General features: G+C 40.7%; 1 protein-coding gene across 2 annotated transcripts in view; it reads right to left on the reverse strand.

Moving 5' to 3' along the window:
- Positions 1 to 15,969: 15,969 nt before the first annotated feature.
- PPM1H (protein phosphatase, Mg2+/Mn2+ dependent 1H) overlaps positions 15,970 to 21,812 on the reverse strand; it is a 134,419-nt gene continuing 128,576 nt past the window's right edge. For both annotated transcript variants that reach the window (XM_039570524.1, XM_039570523.1), the window contains one exon: positions 15,970 to 21,761. In XM_039570524.1, coding sequence (XP_039426458.1) covers positions 21,614 to 21,761 — 148 coding nt within the window. In that variant the 3' untranslated portion in view covers positions 15,970 to 21,613. The remainder of the gene's footprint in view (positions 21,762 to 21,812) is intronic.

Raw genomic sequence — 21,812 nt, forward strand, 5'->3', positions numbered from 1 at the left:
TTGATAAACTGATCATCTTAATTCAGAAAGAAAATGGGTCTATTGGAGAGAATTCAAAAAATGAAGTGTTTGGGGGAAAAAACTGTCAAGATACATGCCATATATGTAGTCAGCAGATCAAAGAACAGGATGAAAGGTAATAGAGCACTTACATATATCAAAGATTGTGGGCAGCTTTTAATAATATATAGAGTCACAGAAAATGCAGCTGTATCTTATGCCGTTAATTTCTACAGTCTGAGTTGTAGGAGTGATTAAACCTTTGAACAATTGACTGGGAGGAGTGGTAGAATTGAAGCATGCTATAGCTCTTAACAACTGTGTCATTAAACAATGACCCATGTTTGATGTTTGACATTTGAAAAAGTTACAAGGCTATTGTATAGAGCAAGTGACAACAGCAGTACCACTAGGCCAAAACACTATCTGGGACTGTCTTCAGCATCGGATTCCATGACTACTTAATGGATAAGCTTCTGCCTGGTCTTCAAACAGTCAGCTCCTTCTACTTGGCAGTCTGGGCCCTGGACTTCTCTTTTTCAGGAGGCAGTAATCCTACCATCCTTACCATACTTAAAGTCCTCAGCTCCATTGAGTCCAAAAGAGACAATGACTATGGTAATGGTTCTTCTCTTCCTGTAGTATAAAAATTTGCAGAATGCCTATGGCTATTAATTGAATGTTCAAGTCAGTGATTTCCTTTCTCTTTTCCTCCTGGGGGGGGGGGGATGGGAAGTCATTAACAATGCACTCTTGCAGTATTATACACCACTTTTTCCTCTATGAAATACAGTTATTCCATGCCTGTCACTAGTGTTTCCTTGGCTTCACATCCTGCTGCCTTCAGCATTCCTAGAAATCATGCTTCAACTTATGTTCCTGATAGTTCACAAGGCACCTCTAGCTTAGAGACATTCTTTCAGCCTTTAGAATGAGTTGCTTCTTTCTGTAATGACTTTGAGTCATCTTTGGTGTTGTCCTTCTGGACATAGCTCTCTCATGGTCATCTAAATGCATCTGACAGGTATGTTGGTCATGGAATGTGCTCAGAGCTGTCCAACCACCAAACCCACTTCTGGATCCTGTCTTCCTTCCCTGCATCTGGCCATCTTTCTGCCCTCCCACTGGGGACGGCACCCAGCCCATAGCTTTGTCAACAGAAGCCCAGGGTCCTCACATCTCTTTTCCTCGTAGCTGTAACAGTGTCTGCCCATCCTAACCTGTACAAAGAGAGATGTTCTGTTCCTTCCTTGAGCAGGTACTGAATTCATTTTCCTCTTCCTGTTGCAAAAAGCCAGGCTTTGACGGTAGGGTGGTAGTGAGAGAAGCCCACTCCCTGCTGTGCTTGGTCAGCTGCTGCAAACTTAGCCAAAAGGATACATAGCTACTGCTGTAGTGACCTGGGAAGTCAGGAGCAGTGGCTGATGCTGAAAGGACTCTTCTTGTGCTTTTCTTCACAGCTCTGCAGCTCTTTTTGCCTGGTTTTATATGCTGGAATGTGAACAGGCTCAGGAGCTGTTATGCTGTCACCTTAAAGGAAAAAGGCTACTCAGAAATCTCCACAAGTCAATCTGCACTGCTGATTGGACTGTAGGTGGAACTTGTTGATTTTGTTAGTTTGATTGGTTGGTTTTGTTGTTGTTTGGGGGTTTTTGGTTGTTTGTTGTTTGGGGGGGTGTTTAGCAATCAGTGGCAAATACCTAGTAAATGCTTGTTGGTGTTACAATTTAAAAATGCTGCTTAGAAATGGAGATTTCTATGCTATGAGATAAAGCTTGTCAGTGGGACTACGTTGGCAAGTAGGTTACAATCATTTTAGTGTCTTGGCATGGCTGTAACAGAATACTTCCTTTGCTTTCACTGAAGCTTTGCTTCCTTTGCTGTCATCACTGGCTCTGATTGTGAATAGCACATTGCTTCTCTTGGGGTGCTTATTCAAGTACAGCTGCAAAAAAACCCTCCTCAAACAAACTCAAGTTCTCTGCTTCATGAAGGTTAGTCTTCTCAAACACTTCCCTTTTCTTTGTTCTCACCTTAATTCCAGCAGGTTTTGTTTTCCATATTATTAAATATGGCTCTTCATTCAGCAGTGGATTTTCCATGTATGCCTTTTTTGGCTATAGAAGGCAACTGAGGAATTGATGGATCCACTGCCAGTATGGTCAGTATTCCTTTGAAGTAATACAGGTCATATGCCCTATTTATGGAAGCATCTGAGCAGCTGTTGCAGCAAGAAACTATCATTTAACCTGGGCCATTAGATCAATCTCCATAACGGTCTGCTTTTCAATTAAAAAAAAAAATCAGAAAAGCTGTGATAAATTTCCTTAGATTCCTCCTTCTTTTATACAGGAATGCTACATTTAATTTTAAGTGTCTGTGTTTGTGCCAACAGATTTTTCTCTTAAGTTAGTGCTGAGAAATTGCTCTTCCTCTCCAAGGACACTCCTATGTGTTCTGCTACAGGATAACCAGCTAAACCTAACCTCAGCCTTTTCCAACATTTGAAAGGAGCCATTTACAGAATTTTTCAGGAAACATAGATTGAGATTTTTTCAGCTGCCCAAAGTGAACTTGGGGAAGCAGTGAGAGACCAGGGACTCAAACACAGTGGTACACAGATGGGTCTGGTGGTTTGGAAGTAGTCTGAAGCTATGCCAAAAATGACTAACCTTTTCTGTGAAACCTGGATGTACTCATATGAGGAGTCTGCAGCCACCCGGGGTGGTATTGTCACCTAAACCAGACGGGCACATTCACTGCATTGTTAGGCAGTATTCTGAAACCTGATATCAAACCTGACCCAGAACATAGTTTCCTGTTTGTAGTTCAGGTGTGTTGCTGTGTAATACAACTTGTTCAGCTGCCTTTGTATTTCGAGTAAGAGCCTGCAAAGCTCAGCTTGTCTTAAAAGCTACAGGAAAAAGGTGAAGGAGCAAACAATCTTCTCTATCTCACTGTCATGTCGAGGTTATCAGAAATGCCTGTTCTTGGTATCTACAAAAGAAAAGGAACTGTTTGAAAAGCAACACATGTATTTTTATTTTCTCCCACTCTCACCTCCTTTTTTTTTTTATCTACTCTAACCTGAATTTGGCAAAATGCAGGATGGGTGAATTATTTTATTTATGTTGATATTTGCAAATGATGGAAAGAAATTGGAGTTTTTACACTCTTTGACTTGATAGTGCCTGCTGCTTCATGTAAGACCATGGTATTTTATAACAAGAAATATGTAAATAAGCAGATCCTTAAGAACTGCACAAATTTAAGATGAAAGTATGATCATTTTCTCCAGCAATAATTCCACTTCTTTATTGAGTTTCCATTTTGGCCAGTTTTGCATTTAAAAAGTAACTTCCATTCTCCCTCAAGTGATTTAGCTGTTTGAAAAAAGGACAGATCTTTACATACATGTGGAAAATAATTTTCTTAAAATGAATGCATCTATTCAAGCACTTTTTCACACCTTTGCCTGACAGACTTTTTTTTCCTTTTATTTTTTTTTAATTATTTTGACCATTCCCATGTGACCATTTTTATTAGCTTTTCCCAAAAATACACTGTACTAGAGAGAATCCTAGGCCTAGTGACTGAAATCAAACTAGTTTCAAACATAAACGAATGACCTCATTTGTCTTGCATAAAATATATGGGGTTTATTTTTGTTGGAACAGTATAATCTTACCATGTAATGAACATAAAATATATCTCCTGATTCGATGTTCTTATAATTTAACCCCTTCCTCCTTTTCTGAATTTGGTTACTTCTTCCTATCAGAAGAAGACTTCACATCCTCATGATGTTTTGTTTATTTAGGGTGACTTTTTTTGTTAAGATGACCCCCATGCAGTGCTACAGGCTGGGGAAGACATGCTGAAAGCTGCTCAGTGGAAAAGGACCTGGGAGTGCTGGTCAACAGGCAGCTGAACATGAGCCACCATGTGCCCAGGTGGCAAAAAAGGCCAATGGCATCCTGTCCTGTATCAGCAATAGCATGGCCAGCTGGACCTGGGCAGTGACTGTCCCTCTGTACTCAGCACTGGTGAGGCCACACCTCAAGTGCTGGGTCCAGTTCTGGCCCGTCACTACAAGAAGGACATGGAGGGGCTGGAGCGAGTCCAGAGAAGGGGAAGGGTCTGGAGCACAAGTCTGATGAGGAGCAGCTGACAGAACTGGGGGGTTTAGCCTGGAGAAAAGGAGGCTCAGGGGTGACCTTATCATTCAACAACTGCCAGACAGGAGCCAGGTGGAGGTCGGCCTCTTCTCCCAGGCAACAAGTGACAGGAAGAGAGGACATAGCCTCAAGCTGTGCCAGGGGAGGTTCAGGTTGGACATTGGGAAGAATTTCTTCATGGAAAGGGTCATTAAGCATTGGAACAGACTGCTCAGGGAAGTGATTGAGTCACCATACCTGGAAGTGTTCTAGAAATGACTAGACATGGCACTTAGTGCTACGGTTTAGTTGACAGGGTGGTGATCTGTCAAAGGTTGGACTTGATGATGTTATAGGTCTCATCCAATCTAGATAATTCTGTGATTGTTTATCAATGTGGTATTGAGTTTGTAGTGACTAGACTTTTTTATATTTCAAATAATGCTGGTAAAAATCTCATCTTCCCTATACCAACCCCCAATTGTTAATGACTACATAGAGAAGTGTGTTGTAGGAATGTATTCTAGTAGAACACATTTCTAAATCTTCTTACAGTTTATACTAATAGCAGTATTTTCTTCTCTCTCTCAAGTTTTTCCCCTTCAAAGAAAGAAAGTTTAGTTAGTTGCACTTAGGTTCTGATGACCAAGTTGATTATTACTTAATTATTGTCCTACTGGTGCTTGAAACTCTGGCAGTAAGCTTAGTATTTCATAAGAAATGCTGAACTGTAAACACTTATACATGCATTTTGAAGTTGTTTATGTACTTGCCCTTTCTCAAAACTCTCTGACCTTACCTAATCTGATTATGTAGAAAAGATACTGGGTAATTGCAGTTAAATATTGCTATTTTCTTTACTTCTCTGTGGTGGGTAAACCTTGGCTGATGCCAGATGCTCACCAAGTCACTCTATCACTCCCCCTTCTCACTTGGACAGGGGAGAGAATAAGATGAAAAACAGCTTGTAGGTTGACAGTCTAATAAAGCAAAAGCAAAAGGTTGCGTGTACACAAGCAAAGAGGAAAAAATGTATTTTTATTCTCTATTTCCCATCAGCAAGCAATGTCTGGCCCTTCCCAGGAACCGGGGCTTCAGCACACATAGAGGTTGCCCCGAAAGGTAAACATTGTGAATAATGAATGCCCCCCTTCCTGCTCGTTTTCTCAGTTTTTATAACTGAACTAACATAGGGTATGAAATATCTCTTTGGTCAATTTGCATCAGCTAGCTTAGTTGTGTCTGTTCCCAAGACATGATGTAACTGGTGCTCCTTTCTGAAGAAAAATGGGTAGGCTGTCATGATAATGGATCTGGAAGCGTGTTTTCTAAGACAAAAATTAAAGATTTGGATCTGAAACTTACAATGACCCAGTGAACAGAAGTGTACATATTTCCTAGAAAATTCCAGTGGAGTTTTCCCATTTCCTGAAGAAGGAAGGGTAAAAGTGTGATGATCAAGAGATGACTCAAGAGTTGGTGCTAAGATCGATGGATTACTGAGAACAGTACAGAAAAAGAATCTTCCATAACGGATATGCTAAGTATAGATACTTTCTGAGATTCAGTTTAGACCCATGCAGTGGGCAATAAAGTTGAGATAGAGCTACATTTGTGTATGAACCATGACTACACGAACACATGGAAGGGCATAGGATGTGAAGGCTCATCACAGAGTATGGCATGGAGAAAGAGACAGAGAGTGCTGTTATAGCAACAGTCATCCTAGGCAGACTGCTGAGGCAAAAAACCCCCACGCGAGAAGACTTATGTGAGACAGTTGTAAAACCATTGAGGAATAAAATACGGGTTTCCAAGAGCCCCTTCCTATTGTATGGTCTTAAATGTTTATCAAGATGGTGTCTAACTGTTTCTCTTGATTCTGTCTTATGACAACTTCTTTTTGTCAACTGCCATTTTGTAGTGTCGTGTCACTGTTACACACTTAACATTGCAGCTGGGTAGTTTTTAGCATTTCAGCCTTCCTCATGTCTCTTGAAACAGAAAGGTAAAGTAAATCCATAGTCACATGCTTCTTTGTTGTTCTTTCTTACTCAAAAGCTTGTTCTGCTTTATAACGTAATTTCACTTGTTTTTTTAACCAATTACTTTGCTATGGCTGAACACGTTTAACCTGACTTTTTAAGAAAAAAAGGTTCATGTGATTGTGCTAATATCTGCTAATCTTTCCTTGAATTCATTGGCATATTTCATCCAGATTTAACCAACAGGAAGAAAAATTAGAAATGTTAAGTTTCTGAAAAAATTATGGCTTTATCTAAAGAGCTCTGTAAAGAAGAGAGCCTGCTAGTGGAAGGGCTGTAAGAGCTCAATCTCATCAATTACATTAAAATCCACAGGAGAAATCGTCCTATAGGCACAACTCCAGAGGAAATGGCAGTGTAAGAAAAACACAGGAGACCCTAGAACTTTGCCAAACTAATGGCATGCACACATGAATCATTCTTGGTCCCAGTTTTAAAGAACTACTGCTCATCCCCAGCTAAGTATCTACAGAAAGTGTGCTAAAAACTAGCATAGGGTTTGTCAGCAGTGGTGCATGATCAACATATATACAAATAGCCTATTTTAAAAATGAAAATTCTGCTGTTAGGAGAAAAGAGAATGTGTTGAGAACAAGACTGTTTCATGGAAGTTCTTTTATGAAGTGCAATTTTTAAGAACACAGGGTAATTATTTTGACATTATGACTTCACAAATTTTATTCTTCTGAGCAATTTCTTGAAAGCTCACTTGTCTATCTGTGCCCATCAGTGCAGATGACAGAAGGTGACCCAACACCAGCCACAAGAAATTACTATGAATGCAATGATGGTAGCAATAGTAACAGTACAGATGAAATATGTTTCCACTAAAGGCTGAAATTTAAGTTAAATAACTCTGACTCTATTTACCACTGATGAAAATAAGCAATTAGTTCCTTTCCATAGGAAGGAGGCTGAAAGCAGGCAATACAGTATTCAGCATTTTTCTGTTACACAAATACATTCCACTTCCTTCTTCTCATCTACAAGACTGTTTTTATGCATAACTCAAACATATATTCTGTACCACTTTTACACCTGTCAGTAATAGCTGTAATCCAGCATATAGTTCTTTGCATACGAGGTGGAGTCAGCATCTTTAACCTGAAGATATGCAAGGTTGATCATACATCTTTGACCTCACAAACCCTCACTTTTCCAATCCCCAGCCAGTTGTGTACTGCAGCATCGTGCATTTGCACACAAGCAACTGATGATTTATACTCTCTCTAGCAAACTTCTGCTAACCCCTCCTCTCATAGATCTATGGATGGCAATAAAGTTGCCAGTGTGGGAGCAAAATGGAACTTCGCAAAGGACTTTCCTTATGGTCTTGCAGCTTTGAAACTACTTGGAGGCTTTCTCTTACCTCTGCGTTTATAAGCAATATGCTGTACACCTGACTGATAATAAACAGGGTTTTTTTGAAGACCAAGTCAGGATGGAAGTTATTGGGCCCAATCCTTTCTCCAGGAGATCTCAAGTAATGTTAAAACTTCTGCAAAGGTAAACAAACAACCCCCCACCCCACCGGTATCCTAATTCAGTTCCATGAGCTTCTTTCCAGCAGTTTTCTTAGCACTGAAGCGAAGGTGAGCACAACATTCACTTCAGCTGCCAGAGTTAGCTGTAGACCTTTGTACGCAGAGCAGCGCACCCACAGCCTGCCGTCCCAGGCAGATTTGTTTTGAGTTTCTGTGGCTCCTCTGCTGCCGGTGCTCTGCCCCCATGGTGGTGGCTGGTCTCCCACGGTGGCATTTGCCTGTGCCTCTGCCTGTGCCCTGCAGTGCTGGGTGGGCTCACGCTGGGACTCGTGTGCCCACAGTGGAGGGTGTCACCGAGCGCGCACGCTGCCGCCTCACTGCAAACGCTTCCTCGTGCCTGTGCTCCTCCACATGTCACTGCATGTAGTGCTTTTAGCTTGTGATTTTAATTCTCAGGTGTAGGTCATGCATTTCTGTGGGCAGGATACTTAGCAGTAAGATGTGTGGTGTTTTGACTGGAGGATTGAGGTGCTCCTGAAGCCTGTTCTGTTTGTGCTGTGCACTCCTTAGGCAGAACCAGGCTTTTCCTGGTCATGCTACATAATCCAAGCCCAGCAAACCCCCAAGCAGTGTCCTTTCCTAACCTGTGGGTACTTTTTAAGAGACTTGCAACACCAGTTTTTGTTGTGTTTTTTATGCAACTATATGAGTGGCTTTAATCGCAGCCTTGGGCAGTCAGTGATTTCCTTCTAGTGTTTTCCAAGAGAAGTCTGCTTCTGGTCTTTGTTGTTGGGAATGGGTTGATCCAGAGCTGAGGAGGTCAAGTAGCATCAAAGAAAGGGAATATCTCTTTCCATGTCTTAATGGTAAACACATTGGCACTTGGGCATATTTGTCTGCAGATCACTCTTGCAGTAATTAAAGACACCTTTTCATGAAAATAGTTCTTAGGAGTTCAAAGAAATGAAGGAGGACGATGTGTAAAAGAGCACCTTGTAGGGCTCATCAGTTATTAACATTTTTTCCAAAGGTTCAGTCCTCTCACGTTGTCTGTTTCTTGTTAAGCAGGAATATTTTTGTGAATGCAGTAACGGAGATTTTTTTTATTAACAAAAAAACCCAAAAAAAAACCCCAAAAAAAACCCCCCAAAAAAACCCCTACCCCAACCAAGTGAATCTGTATATTCTAGATTTTAGTCCTGTACTGCTTGTGCTTCAGCAGTAAACAAGTCTCATCATAGTTTAGATCCTGAGATGCCAATTAAGCCTTCCTTAAGAATATTAAACAAGAGAAGTCTGAGATGAACAGTATTCCAGGATGTCATGTGAACTATAGCCCCTAAAAGGGAATGTCTTTTAAGTTGTTGTTTTTGAGATGAAAAATAACTGTGCTTTTAAACTAACCTGTAAGATTCATTTACATCTATGTGTGCCATCACGTCAAGGGTTAGGATAAGTCTGTGGCAATTAAGGGATAGGGAAAAAAAATGCAAACCAGTTGCTAAGAAGCAGTGATTTCTTCCAAAGTGTTTGTGATGCCTGTGCTGTTGAGGATGCTTATTTGTAATTTTCCAGAAGCAGATTTGAACCCATCCAGAATGGGATTTAAGAGGGAAGAAATACGTAGCATTATTTTGGGATGAACAAAGATGCAGGTCAGTATTCTGAAGGTTTATTTTATTTTTTAGGACATCTTTGTCACAGGTAAAAATAGTGTGTGGAAATATTTTAGTGTGCTACTTATTGATTAATAAGTAGAAGAAGATGCTCAGGCTGGCATAAAACTTTCTGTATTCGGACGCTAACATGGGCTTCAGCTTTATTTGTATGGGGTTTGAGGGTTGGTTTTATAGGTACCATTGGTCCCTCAAACCTTTCAGTGAGATTTATAGCTGTTGGTGAATTTATTCTTCAATTTCATGACAATGTGTATGAGATTTTTGTGGAAGCTTTACATACATCATAATTTATTCTATTGTCCAAGTCTTTTCACTTCTGAAAATTACTGTTATTATTTCATGTTTCGAAGGGCTGAAATATTGTTTTCTGGTTTTCCCCCTGTTGTATGGAGATTAAGTGGACTATCTTAGTTTCAGGTCAGATAGCATGTCACCAGGACAGCAAAATGACTGCAAGCATTCATCCCCCATGGATGAAATCCCAACCTGCAGCATTTCTGTCTCCCACCTTGAAAAGACAATTACTGAGATCTTTGTAGATGGGCTTTAAAGCTGGGCATGATCCAGTGGTGAATGAAATGCAGAGCCATACAAATCAGTGCCATTTAACCCCCCCACACATCAGTCCAGGTGGTCAGAGAAATTGGTAAGTACTGTTTCCAGCCCATTTTCCTGGTTAGCGCTCCTAATCACACACCTCCTCGCTGATTTTTGTGCAGGTACACACACTTGTGCAAATACACTTTATTCTGTATTCAAATTTTCTAGTTCAGGTAAACTTTTAAAGCACTTGAATTTCATTTCACACTCCTCTTAAAAACAGTTGTTCTTTCTGGAGAGAGAGAGTAAGTCACCTTTCCCTTTGCCTTTCGTCCTTTCTGCTCTTATTTTTGTGAAGAAATTCTATCACTCAGTTGTGACATTTCAGTAGTGGATGCTACACCCCTTTTAACCAAAAGCATATTCTTCTGAAATGAAACCTAGATATATTTACTTGTCAACAAATAAGCTCTATAACTTCCATAAAGACGACTGAATGATAAAAATAGTAAAATACGTGTTTAGGTGTTTCTGAAATCTACCCTTAAAAAGAGCAAGAGCCAGCAATCCCTTGTGCCAACCTCTTTTATCTCTTGCAAAGCTATTTCTCATTTACTGTAATGCTTAACAATTCCATTTCACAGTGTGCTTTAGATTCCCAACAACAGTAAAAAAATTACTTAAGAAAAAACAACTTGCAAATCCAAGACCAGGTGTCTGTTTCTGTATAGTTCTAAATGAAGCCTTACCATTTCTTAACTAATGAGAATATTTTCCATGTGGAATAAACTCTTAGTTCTGAGCAGCATTAGTAATGCTTTAAAAAAAAAGTATTTAAAATGGTTCAGTTGCCAACTGCCTTTGACTGTCTCAATAAGACATTGAAACAGACCTTCTGCTCTAAATTAATAAGGCCAATCACAGCCACACAAAGCCCAGGATGACCGATCGTTCTTCTGGTGTCCTCACTATCTTTACTGAGGTCAGATAAATCACTTTCGAGCTGTTAAATCAATGATCATAAATTAGGGCTCTGTTTTTACAGCACCTTGTGGGAAATTCTCATGGTTAAATTAACCTCACAGCTGCAGCAATGAGCACCTCCCACAAGATCATGTCAAAAGTTCTCCCCCCATACACCACCTTTTTTTAAAAAGGGGAAAAAGGACTGAATTATTTGTTTTTACCTAGCACACAAAATGGAATCCCTCCATCTATCCCTGCTAATTCGTGTTTCAATTGTACCCAGCTGTTTAAATTGCACTGTGCAGAGATTGCCTTGATCCCCAGGTGCTGGTACTCCATCTGTGCTGCTCTGAGAGACTATTTACAGCCGAGGTTAGGCCAGTGATTGCTGGGATGGAAAACTCATTTCTCAGCCTGGCTTTTATTTACACTCTTATTAAAGATCCTTTCACTCATGTTGGAATGGCAGCTAGTGGCTGCAGTAAGCGCTTGGCATTGAGCCAAGCAGCGAAATTACCATGTTGATGAAAGATAGCCTGCTTCCATTTTAACCTTTCACTGTTCCCCCCTTTCCATCTATATTTGCATGAAGAAGGATGATTATTGAAAGAGATAGGGGGACAAAGGGAGGAGAGAATCCTTGCAACTAAGCTTTTCAAGGGATAAACCAATGGTTTGTGACCAATTTTGAAAAATCTTTACTGCCTTATTAATTTCCTGCTCCTTTTCCTGAATTGCTATTAGAGTTTATTTTCACATGACGCAAGAGAGCTGCTCATGCTCTGCTCACATCCTTCCCCCACTGCTACCCTTGTGAACATGATCCTGGGTATGTCTGCAATGTTGAGGTTTCTACTTCATCCCCAATGCAGGTCACACAGAGCCACAGCAACACCCTCAAAGCATTTTTCTCCTACAAATATGCCTCTTGGAAATGAATCACCTCCATTGGAGCAAGCAGCTCATTGCACACAGCATGTTATGTTACTGGGGAGGGCAAGGGGAGAGTGTGACCAGTGTCTGGGGGAGGCTGGCATGCAATCATCACACTATGGCCCTAGATGCATTTAAAAAATAATAACTATTTCTCTAGAAACCTCAGCACATTTGTTTTTAAGAGCAATACTGGATGGGTGAATAGCAACAAAATCCACCTCAGCTGTTGCAAGACAACAGCCAACATTGTTAAATGCCAACTATAGCCCAGTACAACAAGGAGGAGACCCCCAAAACCTCAAATCTCTCTACCAAGCTCTATTTGTGAGGCAGCCCATGACCTGAAGTGCAGCAGCTGTGCTGGTTCTTGACTGTAGACAAAACCATGCTTTTCTCTCTTTGCCTGTTTCCAGAGCAGAAAGAGAGATGAGTCATTTTATTTTCCATTTTCCTGAGTGGAGGAGCAGTGACTCTACTGAGAGGTTTACAAGGGTTGGTGTTCATGCTCTTGAGCCTTGGTTTGGGTGTTGTGCAAATAAAAGCATTCATCCCCTAGTCCAACAAGAAAGGAAAGGAAAACAAAAAAAGAAAGGAGCCTATATCCTGAGGGATTTATCCCTTAGATGTTCATGTCATCTCTTTAGCCATTGCTTAACCTTGCAGGTCCTCACAAGGTGTAGGCTCAACTCATCACCAGGAGGCTGCTGGTTGTCAGGGGCAGGTGGCTTCACTGGCCCAGGCTGACTGACAGCCATAGTTTGATGCATTCCCAGTAGTTGTGGAGAGATGCAGCTTTTCAGTACAAAGGTAGCTGTTGAATCCTCCAAAGAATGAACAAAATCGAGTTGTTCCTAGCTCAGTGTTTAAAACTCGATTTTGTCTCCATTGAGTACGAGGCGCCTGGAGAAACAGGTATCTTCTTTGTTGCTGTTCAAAGTTAGTTATTAATTTTTCCTATACATACATATATGTATGTGTGTGTGTAACTACATATAATTATGTATTTTCAGTTTTTATGTTCTACAAAAGCTTATTTATTAGAACTCTGTGCAGTACAGCTAACCTCAAGACTCCAGGTTTGTTGGGTGTTTATTCCCATTTTCTAATTGACTGAGTACCCAAGACCCTGGCTACCAGCTTTCCTAATGAAGCCAGCACCAGGGAAACCTTGCAGGAGCAGTAGCAGAAAAGAATGACTGGGAAATTTTATATAACAGTAAATATTTTTCTTTTTTTCCCTCTTTTCTTTTTTTTTTTTTGGCACTAAACAGACATTCCCTAAAACACCCCTCTTAAAAAAATGTAACCACAGCAAAATTTACCGTCTCAGCATTGTGTTTTATATTTTTCCCATTCACAGAATACTTACATGTCTGGACATGAAACTGAGTTTGAAACTTGTGTTTTGATTCTTGTCTGGTTCATTTAAACTGCTTCTATGCTGGTGTTCAAGCAGACAAGGAGTAAGAATGATGTTCCAGCTCTTTTAACATATTCTAAATTCCCAGATGTAAAATTCAATTGCATGAGTGCTGGTGAAAAACAAGCACTAAGAGGGGGGCGCAAAGACCAGAAAAGTAAATTAATTTTTTTAATTGGGAGCACAGTGAACACAATCCTCAGAAAACGCAGCATAAGAACTTTGTATTAGGAGCTTGTTCGTGGAGTACCTTGATCTCAGCTAGATGAGATGCAGTTGACATTTGGCAGACAAAGCTCTAGGGAAAGCTGGCGGATGGCAAGAAATAAGACATTTGGTGCAATTAGCTGTAGTACCAAAAAGTAAACAGGCACAACATGGGGACAAGAGGATTTTTCAGAATTAAGGCCTAAACCGCTCATGTCTGCAGGAATTCCCTGCTCTTTGTGCATTCTTTGGCAATTCCCTCTTTAAATAACTGGTTTGTCTGCTTCTAGATCCTGGATAACTGCAGCTGGGTTTGGCTTCTCCCTGTCTCCTCTTGCCCGTCCCAGTATGTGCTGTGATACTGCACCATACCCTGAAACAGCTGCCTCAGCCCACATCTGCCACAAAGGGCTGCAGGATTAAAAATTAAACTAATACACATTTAAGAGATCTGGATGGGCAGGGTCAGTCTAAATTCTGAACAGACTGAAATGACTGCAGGGCTGTCAGCTGCTTTTACATCCTTGAGTTTTATTGAATATTATACTGGGCAGAGAAATGGTCTCCATTTAGGAACAATTTGTGCTGTTTCATGAGGTGACTGCCTAGTCGTTTGTCTTCCACAGTAGCTCTCATGGGAAAACAGAATCTTTCCTTGTAATTTTACTCATGGATATCTTGCAGAATTTCCATATCCTTAAGTTTTACCTTTCTAACGCAAAAATAGCAAAATTTCAGGTTCTTTGCTTAGTCCCCCGAAAGTTGTAGCAATTACAGAAATACAAAATGACTACCATATGAGAAGCTAAATGCTATATTTGAGCTTGTGTGACAACCTTTGGATCTTCCAGACAGCTCTTAATTTGCCAAGAAGGAGTAGTTTTCCTGGAGAATTACTGAGCCAAAGAATTGGGGTAACAATGGCTCAAAAAGTTGAGCCTTCTCAAACCAACTTAAAAACCATGGAAGTTTCTCCTTTCAAATAGGAGAATTAAAATATTACAGGCATATAAATTTCAATTTTGAAGTAATGAGCAATGTTAGGATAGTGAAGAAATCATTTCCCCTTCTATGAGTTTTCCTTTTAGCTACCAGCATTCCTGCGTTGCTGGTGATGCTGTCAGCACCTGCAGGAAGCAAGTGGTGGGAGGAGGTGGATTGCCAAGGACACAGTGGCACATCTCAAACAGCAGTTAACTACTCCAAAATGTTTTAAATCAGAGGGGCATAGTAAGGGGAGGAAAGGAAGGAAAAATACCACCCCATAGCATAAATAAGCCAGGAAGATGCTCTGTTGGAGTACAGTCTGTTGGGAAAGTTCTTGACTTACCACAGACAAGCAGAACACCCAACCAACAGACTTGTAAATCCAGGGATGACTGAGAAGCTCATGGAAAACACGAAACCATTACAGCTGGTTGCAGTGCCATCTTGACAGAGGAAAACAGTGAGGGATTGATTTCTGTTGCTTAAGCTAATAAATGCTTGTGGTCAAGATGAGGGACACTATGACTCTTTAGAGGCCAAGAAATTACGGACTAAAACACATAAAAACAACGTAATTCTAGTATTAGGTGATCACAAATTCATGAAGGTTCAGAGATCTTCTATGTCTATGCATCTAAATAATCAGTCTTAAGTTAGCTACAGTAAAGATCTAATTATTCCTTCTGCTGCAGCTACCTCCCTCTCCCCTTACTATTTTGTGGCAGAGTGCTGTGGACTATTGCTACAGCTTCAAATTTATGACTAATTGTTCTTAAATTATTAAGTCTCCAAATAGGGTGTCTTTATCTACCTGTAGACACATTCTGTCTACCTTCATCAAATTCCTTTTCAACAATCTCGCCCTCAAAGCACCATTTCCCCTGAAATAATTTTAACATCCCCAAAAATCCCTTGTTTTGCAAAGTGGAGGATTTAAAAAAAAAACCCTTCATCCTTCCTCCTAACTAGAACAGGATGTGCAAAAACTTTGATTTATATAAGCCTTCCTGGAAAGCATGAGAGAAACTCTGGAATCAGTAAAAACCACTGTGTAAAAGCATAAAGAAGTCAACTTTCTGTGAAAGTACATTGCTCTACCAGGACACATTAAGAAGACAAAATTTCAGGCCTCGGTTTTACAGAAACTGTACAAAATACAATAAATAAGTGGGATTGTTCTCTTACGTCACTTTAGTTAACTGAGTACATTCAGTAGGATACATGCATGGATTATTTGGCAAAGCACTGATTTATTTCCTACATGAATTACAGAAACTGATGTCCAAATTTTAAGAGTTGTATGGATCACCTAAAAAAATTTAAAATAACAAGCCTTACTTGATCTACAAGCTTACAGAATTTAGGGCATAGGAAATGCAAAAGCAAGAGGATGATGTGGAACAAGGTCCTTTAGGTTCAGTTGGTGTGCAACAGTTCCCTGTCACTGCATGCTACCAACACCTATTATTCAGCTGACACCAGCAAGCCAGGCAAAGCAGTACTGAAGTTTTATTTGCACAGCAATTTTAAACTTGACACTGAGGTTGGACTGCAGTAATAAACTGTAGGACTTAAGGGGAGAGTAGTGAAGCAAGAGTGAAAGTAACACACTACCTCTCTCTGCACCCTCCATTGTGCTCAGTGGATACAATGGGCACGTGCAGCACTTTAAAAACTGGAGTAGCACTAGAACAGATGTTTTCACTGCTCTTTTACCAAGCATGAGGTGAAATAGGAAGCAGGAGAACCACTTGCGCTGCAATGCAATATTTCAAAATATAATGAGTAGATAAGTGCCCAGTTTTCATTCTCTTGCTGGTAACCCAGGTGGCATTGTCTGTGGCTGTGCTGGTACAGGGCGAGGCTGGTGTTTGTTCCTGCGTCTTCAGTACCTGCAAAAGCACTGTGGGTTACTAAATAACCATGAGACCATCAGTGGAATCTATGAATTCACCCTTAAACATAAACTCAGAGCAGAATTTAAGACAGTGATTCCTAAGGAAGTGAGGATGACGGAAAACTTACTCCAACTGTGTTGTCATTTCCAGAATTACACCCAATGCCTCAGAGAGCTGGTACTGGATCACTTTGCATAGCTCTTCACTGAGTCAGAACACGGAAACTGGCAGTCTGAGCAATGAATCATGATCTGATGGCAGCACAAAGCTCTTACAGCTATCCTACAGCTGAACTCTTCCACATCAACCCAAACGCTAATGCACCTCACAGGAATTTACTTCACTAACTCAACAGTGAGACCTTTGTCAGTGAATCATCAGTTCTCTTCCCTTGTAAAGCAGAGTGTGCTACTTGTCCACATTGCACAATTAGTAATACACATAAAGAGACTCAGGGAATGTTCATGACAAAGGCAGAATAATAACGATTATACATCTAGATGGATATATATAATATATAATTTAAAATTTTATTTTAAAATTTTGCACATACACTTCTTCAGTATCCTCCTCTTTTGTTCATTGCACTGAAAAGTTTCAAAAAACACAAAATATATCCCTTTACTAAACATTTTTTGTTCTTAGATTACAAAAAGATTAACATTTCACAGTCACAAAGCAGAAGTACATTGGTCCAAAATAATCTTCCTCCAGCAGGTCCTCCTTTCTTCAGGACATACAAACCCCAGACAGTTGTACAGATCTCAAATTAAGATATTAAGATGAAGTGCCCATTGAAGGAAAGAAAAATGTGGCAGCTATTAAAAAAAATCAAAATAAGATGCCTATGAAAGAGCACCAACAGCAATGGATTAAAAAGAAAAAAAAAAAAACAGAATGAGCATGGAGGTGGAGAAGGGCATCCTCCTTCAAGTACATCACAGGTAGAAATACAGCAGCACAGTTACAGCATCATTTGGTCACTCTCTCTATGACAGCCACATCACTGAGTCTTCATCTAAGACACATGGAGGAAAACTATTTACATACCTAAAATGTCCGGGAGGAACAACAATTCCACACAGTTTGCCACTCATGTTTGATAGAAAAATGCTGAAAGTATTAGTACATAAAATGTAAAATAAGAGGAAAACACCCAGGCTGGAAGAAACACAGCAGATTTGCTCGAAGCATGTAGTGTTCTTTAAAAACCTAGCAGAAGTTCAGAGCCAAAATCTGCCCAAACATCAAGAGCAGTTCTTCAGAAACATCCTGGAGGGAACAGAGTTCACAGTACCTCACAAACCTCTCATCATATTTCAACATGGAAGTAATTGTAAATGGAAATCTACTATTAACAGCAGATTCTGCCCACTTCTCCTTTAGCCTGTTAGCCCTGTTGTTTTTTAGAATTTATTAAAAAAATTCTCTCTCCAATGTGAGGCCACTGAACAGCAGCCCTCTCAGACAATACACTTTTGTGTTCATGAAGGAAGCATTTTTGTCTTAATGCACCAAAAGATGGTTGTGTGCCTTACATAATCAGTTGTAAATTAAATTTCTAAACACCTTCTTCATCAAATTAAATAAAGAAAATTTTAGGTTAGAAAATTGTAGGTAGTGCAAGAGAAAAATATCTGAAATGGCTGTTCTACTTTCTGCAACAGTACTTCTAGGAGAATGGTAAAAGCTTCTTGGTTTTGAGTTGCTAAAAATGGGACGGGACTAGGCAGGAGAAGACAGTGTTACACTGCAGGTAACTCCATTACTGCTGCCTTTCCTTGCCATTATCCAAGGAAGGACAAGAATTTGCCCAACTTTCTAAGCAGTGCCTATGCACAGGCAAGGCAGAGCATTGTGTGCAAGAGCAGTATGAATGCAGATGTAACTCAGGACTGAGGTTCTCTGCTGCTGAGGCTGAAACAATTTTGGATATTAAGGGAACTTGACTGGCAAAACCCAGAGCACTGCTGGCATCAGGCAGTAACTAAGATGACATGCCAGGGATCTAAAATTTGGATTTGGTGCCTAACTTGCTCCAGTTTGAGGACACAAGCTGTCTGCTTCTAACTTGGGAGCTTCACTGAGCCCTAGAGCAGCTGCAAGTCTGAACACGGCAATACCCATCCTGCACCCATCCAAAAAATGGCATTGTGCACCAGGGATCCTCCCTGCCATCAGTGTTTTCTAATGCTGTGTAATGCAAAGTAATTCAGCCTTTAAAGAGAATTTGAAGTCCTTTTAATTATTCTTGCTTCTCACACAATACCTCCCCAAAAAATGACTCCTGCCTGCTATTTCTGTGAGCCTTAGGTGTGTATATGTATTTATACCATGCCTTGAAGCAGAGCACGACCCCAGCTCAGGGATGCAAGAAGCTCCTACTGAAAGCAGGTAAAAGTGAAAGCTCAAGTACTAATGCATGGATCAGAGATGTGCCAGACACTCCAGGGAGGAAAGCACCCAAATGTGTAATAGATACTTTGCAAAAAAGCAAAACAGAAAGCGTCACAGCATATTTTCAGTCACATACATCTGAGTAGAAAACCTTTTATTAAAGTTCTCAGAATTCATTAATTGATGCTAATTGATGTTAATTGCTGATACTGTATTTCTGCCCTTTCTGGGAGAGGGGCTGACAGTGAACGTAACTCGTCCTTGGGCCAAGTCACTGCAGAGAAGCTCTGACTGATGGCAATACCTCAGATGAACAACAAACACTGTGCAGGCTGATTCACCAGCCCACCAGATCATGCTCTGAGAAGCCACCTGCCAGTTTGCTCCCACCAAGTCATGCATTCGGCTAACCCACCCCTTCAGGGGTATGTTTAAAAACACCCCTGAATGAGAAGGTGCCTTTTCCATCGCCTTGAAGTTTCACTTTCAAATTTTGGCAAATGCTACACTGGAAATCTATTTCCACCACATTGCACTCAGTGGTGTTATAGTGACTGCTATGTGTGTTGACACCATGTTACCAAATGAAGACCAACAGTGCATGAGCACTGAAATACTTGACTTGGGCTTTTCGTTGGTACCAGCAAGCACCAGCATCTTTCCTGTTCAGATGATTTCACCAGATCTGCCAGCACTAATTTCTTTGTGAAAGAGGATCTGAATTGCTAGAGGACTACACAACTGCATTTGCGAAGAGACAACAGGAGTTGCACAGAGCATGAAAAGCATGTTTACCAGTTTATTAGGCCAAAAAAAAAAAGTGCAAGAGAAGATCTCTTGCTTAAACTTTAAAACATATGAAGGGCCATGTGAAAAATATTCTAGACTCCAAGCCCCTCTTTTCACCCAGATGCACACAGAAAAAGAGGTAAAGAGGAAAAAAAGTATGGAAAGAAAGCATGAAAACACATAATCAGATATGCCATTGATTTATACTGAAGCTTTAGAATATAAACCATCCATTTTCTGTGCAGCTTTATCACATGAGGCACTGGGGAACCTATGGAACACTTTTCAGGTTAAAATCATGCAGCTTGCTGCAATGTTTGAGCTGTTCCACTCTCCACATTGTCTGCTTTCATCCTGAAACTCTTCTGGGTCTAGAGATTTGTAGAAGAGTAGTTTAAATCCACCAAACTGTACTTCCAGATGCAGTCAAATACAGCATCTGGGCAGCTGCACCGCACTCAGGCTGCGTCATGTTTACAGAGCACATCATGAATCACAGAACTGGCAAGCTCTCTGGGCCACACCTGCTCAGGAGAAAGTCTGCAAAGGGTACAGCATCTCTTTCTCTTTTGGGAAGGACATAACGTTTGTGAGCTCTCTAGTCAGTGCCCCACAATGATGTCAGCTCCTGGTCTTTTTTCTTATCAAAGAAGTACAAACCAGATGAACAGCTCCACACCAATGTGCTCTGGGCACAAATGACGTGGAAGTTGGCTCCCCAGCCAATACCTGCCTGTATGCTAGAACTTCCTGATTTTGTTTTCTCTTAAATTGCTGCCAATGAAGTAAAAGAGCTGCCTGCCTGGACTAGGCAGCCAGGTTACACTGCAGACTTGCTCACTTGTTTCTCTCTGGACTACTGCTTCCACGTCAAGAGTGTTTTACACAAATTTTCTTCACTGCAAAGAAAAGAGCTGCTGAATCAAGCCAAGGGCTTGTATCTTTCAAAGTCATCTTGTGATCTTTGACTACAGTTCTGAATGCCAAGACGACACAAAGTTTTAAGCTGTCCCTTTCTGATCACTGAAGTCGAGCAGGTGAAGGTATACTTGAATAATAAGTGAGGCAGGAAGAAGTGAAACACCTTTGAAATAGATCATGATCTGGGCTTCCAAATTGCTCATGAGAACAATACCACTACTTCAAGTAGGAGTCCAACTGAAAGCACACTCAGGAGCCCAAACAAATTTACTAAATCTCAACTGATGCAAAAATTTTATGGTCAGGGATCCTTTCAACAGGATAAAGCAGGCAGAACCATTCAATGAATATAAATCTCTGATCCCAAAGAAACCATGGCCTCCAGGTAAACATCACATAAAGCTGAGTTTGCATGCTCTGTATAATCATGGTATACACACAACAAGAAATCTTGACAAGTAACTCCTCACACCAGAATAAATTCTGCCATACAGGACTGTGACCTATTTCTCCTGGACAATTTTGCAGGTGACTGTTTTAGCTGCAGTAAACAGGTATAGTCACACTGAAACCAATTTCAGTTTTCCTACTAAAATACAGGAGGTATAGTCTACTGAAGAAGAGACAGGAGAGGAAAATGGGGGCTCAGAGGATTACACAAGTTTGAAGTTGTCCATAGGTAAGCCATGAATACAACTTTTTGAAAGAAGAAAACTCTTGAGTGTCATATATGTATATATATATATTCTTAAATGAGATGTGACCCAAGCCCCCTTCTGAATATTTGGGGATGGATTTCAGGAGCCTCCTTGGCTTCTGATACCCCCTTCTACTTTCACAACTGAAATGGCTCTTTCAAGCTACATGGTAAACTGAGAAAAAAATTAATTCCCCACCCCACCTAGAGGGATGACAGAATCCATAATATGCTAGCAGCATTTAAATCCCATTCCTGTTAAGCACCAAAACCATTTCTGTAGGGAAATTGGAATCTTAAGGGTTATCTTTAATCATATACAGTATATGTGCAGAGCCCTACCTTTTGGGCAGAAAAATACCCCTCCAGCATTAGTTTTGACTAGATTACATCAATTGGAAGTGTCCTGGTCAGACCACCAAAAGCATATTGTCTCTTACAGGCCCTTCCCAAAAAGTTCCCCATCCTATAACCACTCTTGATGCTCCTCTCACAACTGTTTGTTCCCGTGTATCAAAGGGATGACGTAGACAGAGATGTCGTCTCCAGAGCCCAGCCTGTCGTTGGATATCCGCCAGCCCCGGTCCTTCAGCACTCCCCTGGCTCGCATCACCAGGTCCTGCGCCGCCAGCGTGTACCTGTGGAAAAGGCACAATACAGCCAGGGAGGGTTGTCTCCATGAGGAAAGT

This window comes from Corvus cornix, chromosome 1A (assembly GCF_000738735.6).
Source record: "Corvus cornix cornix isolate S_Up_H32 chromosome 1A, ASM73873v5, whole genome shotgun sequence".
Classification (NCBI taxonomy): Eukaryota; Metazoa; Chordata; class Aves; order Passeriformes; family Corvidae; genus Corvus; species Corvus cornix.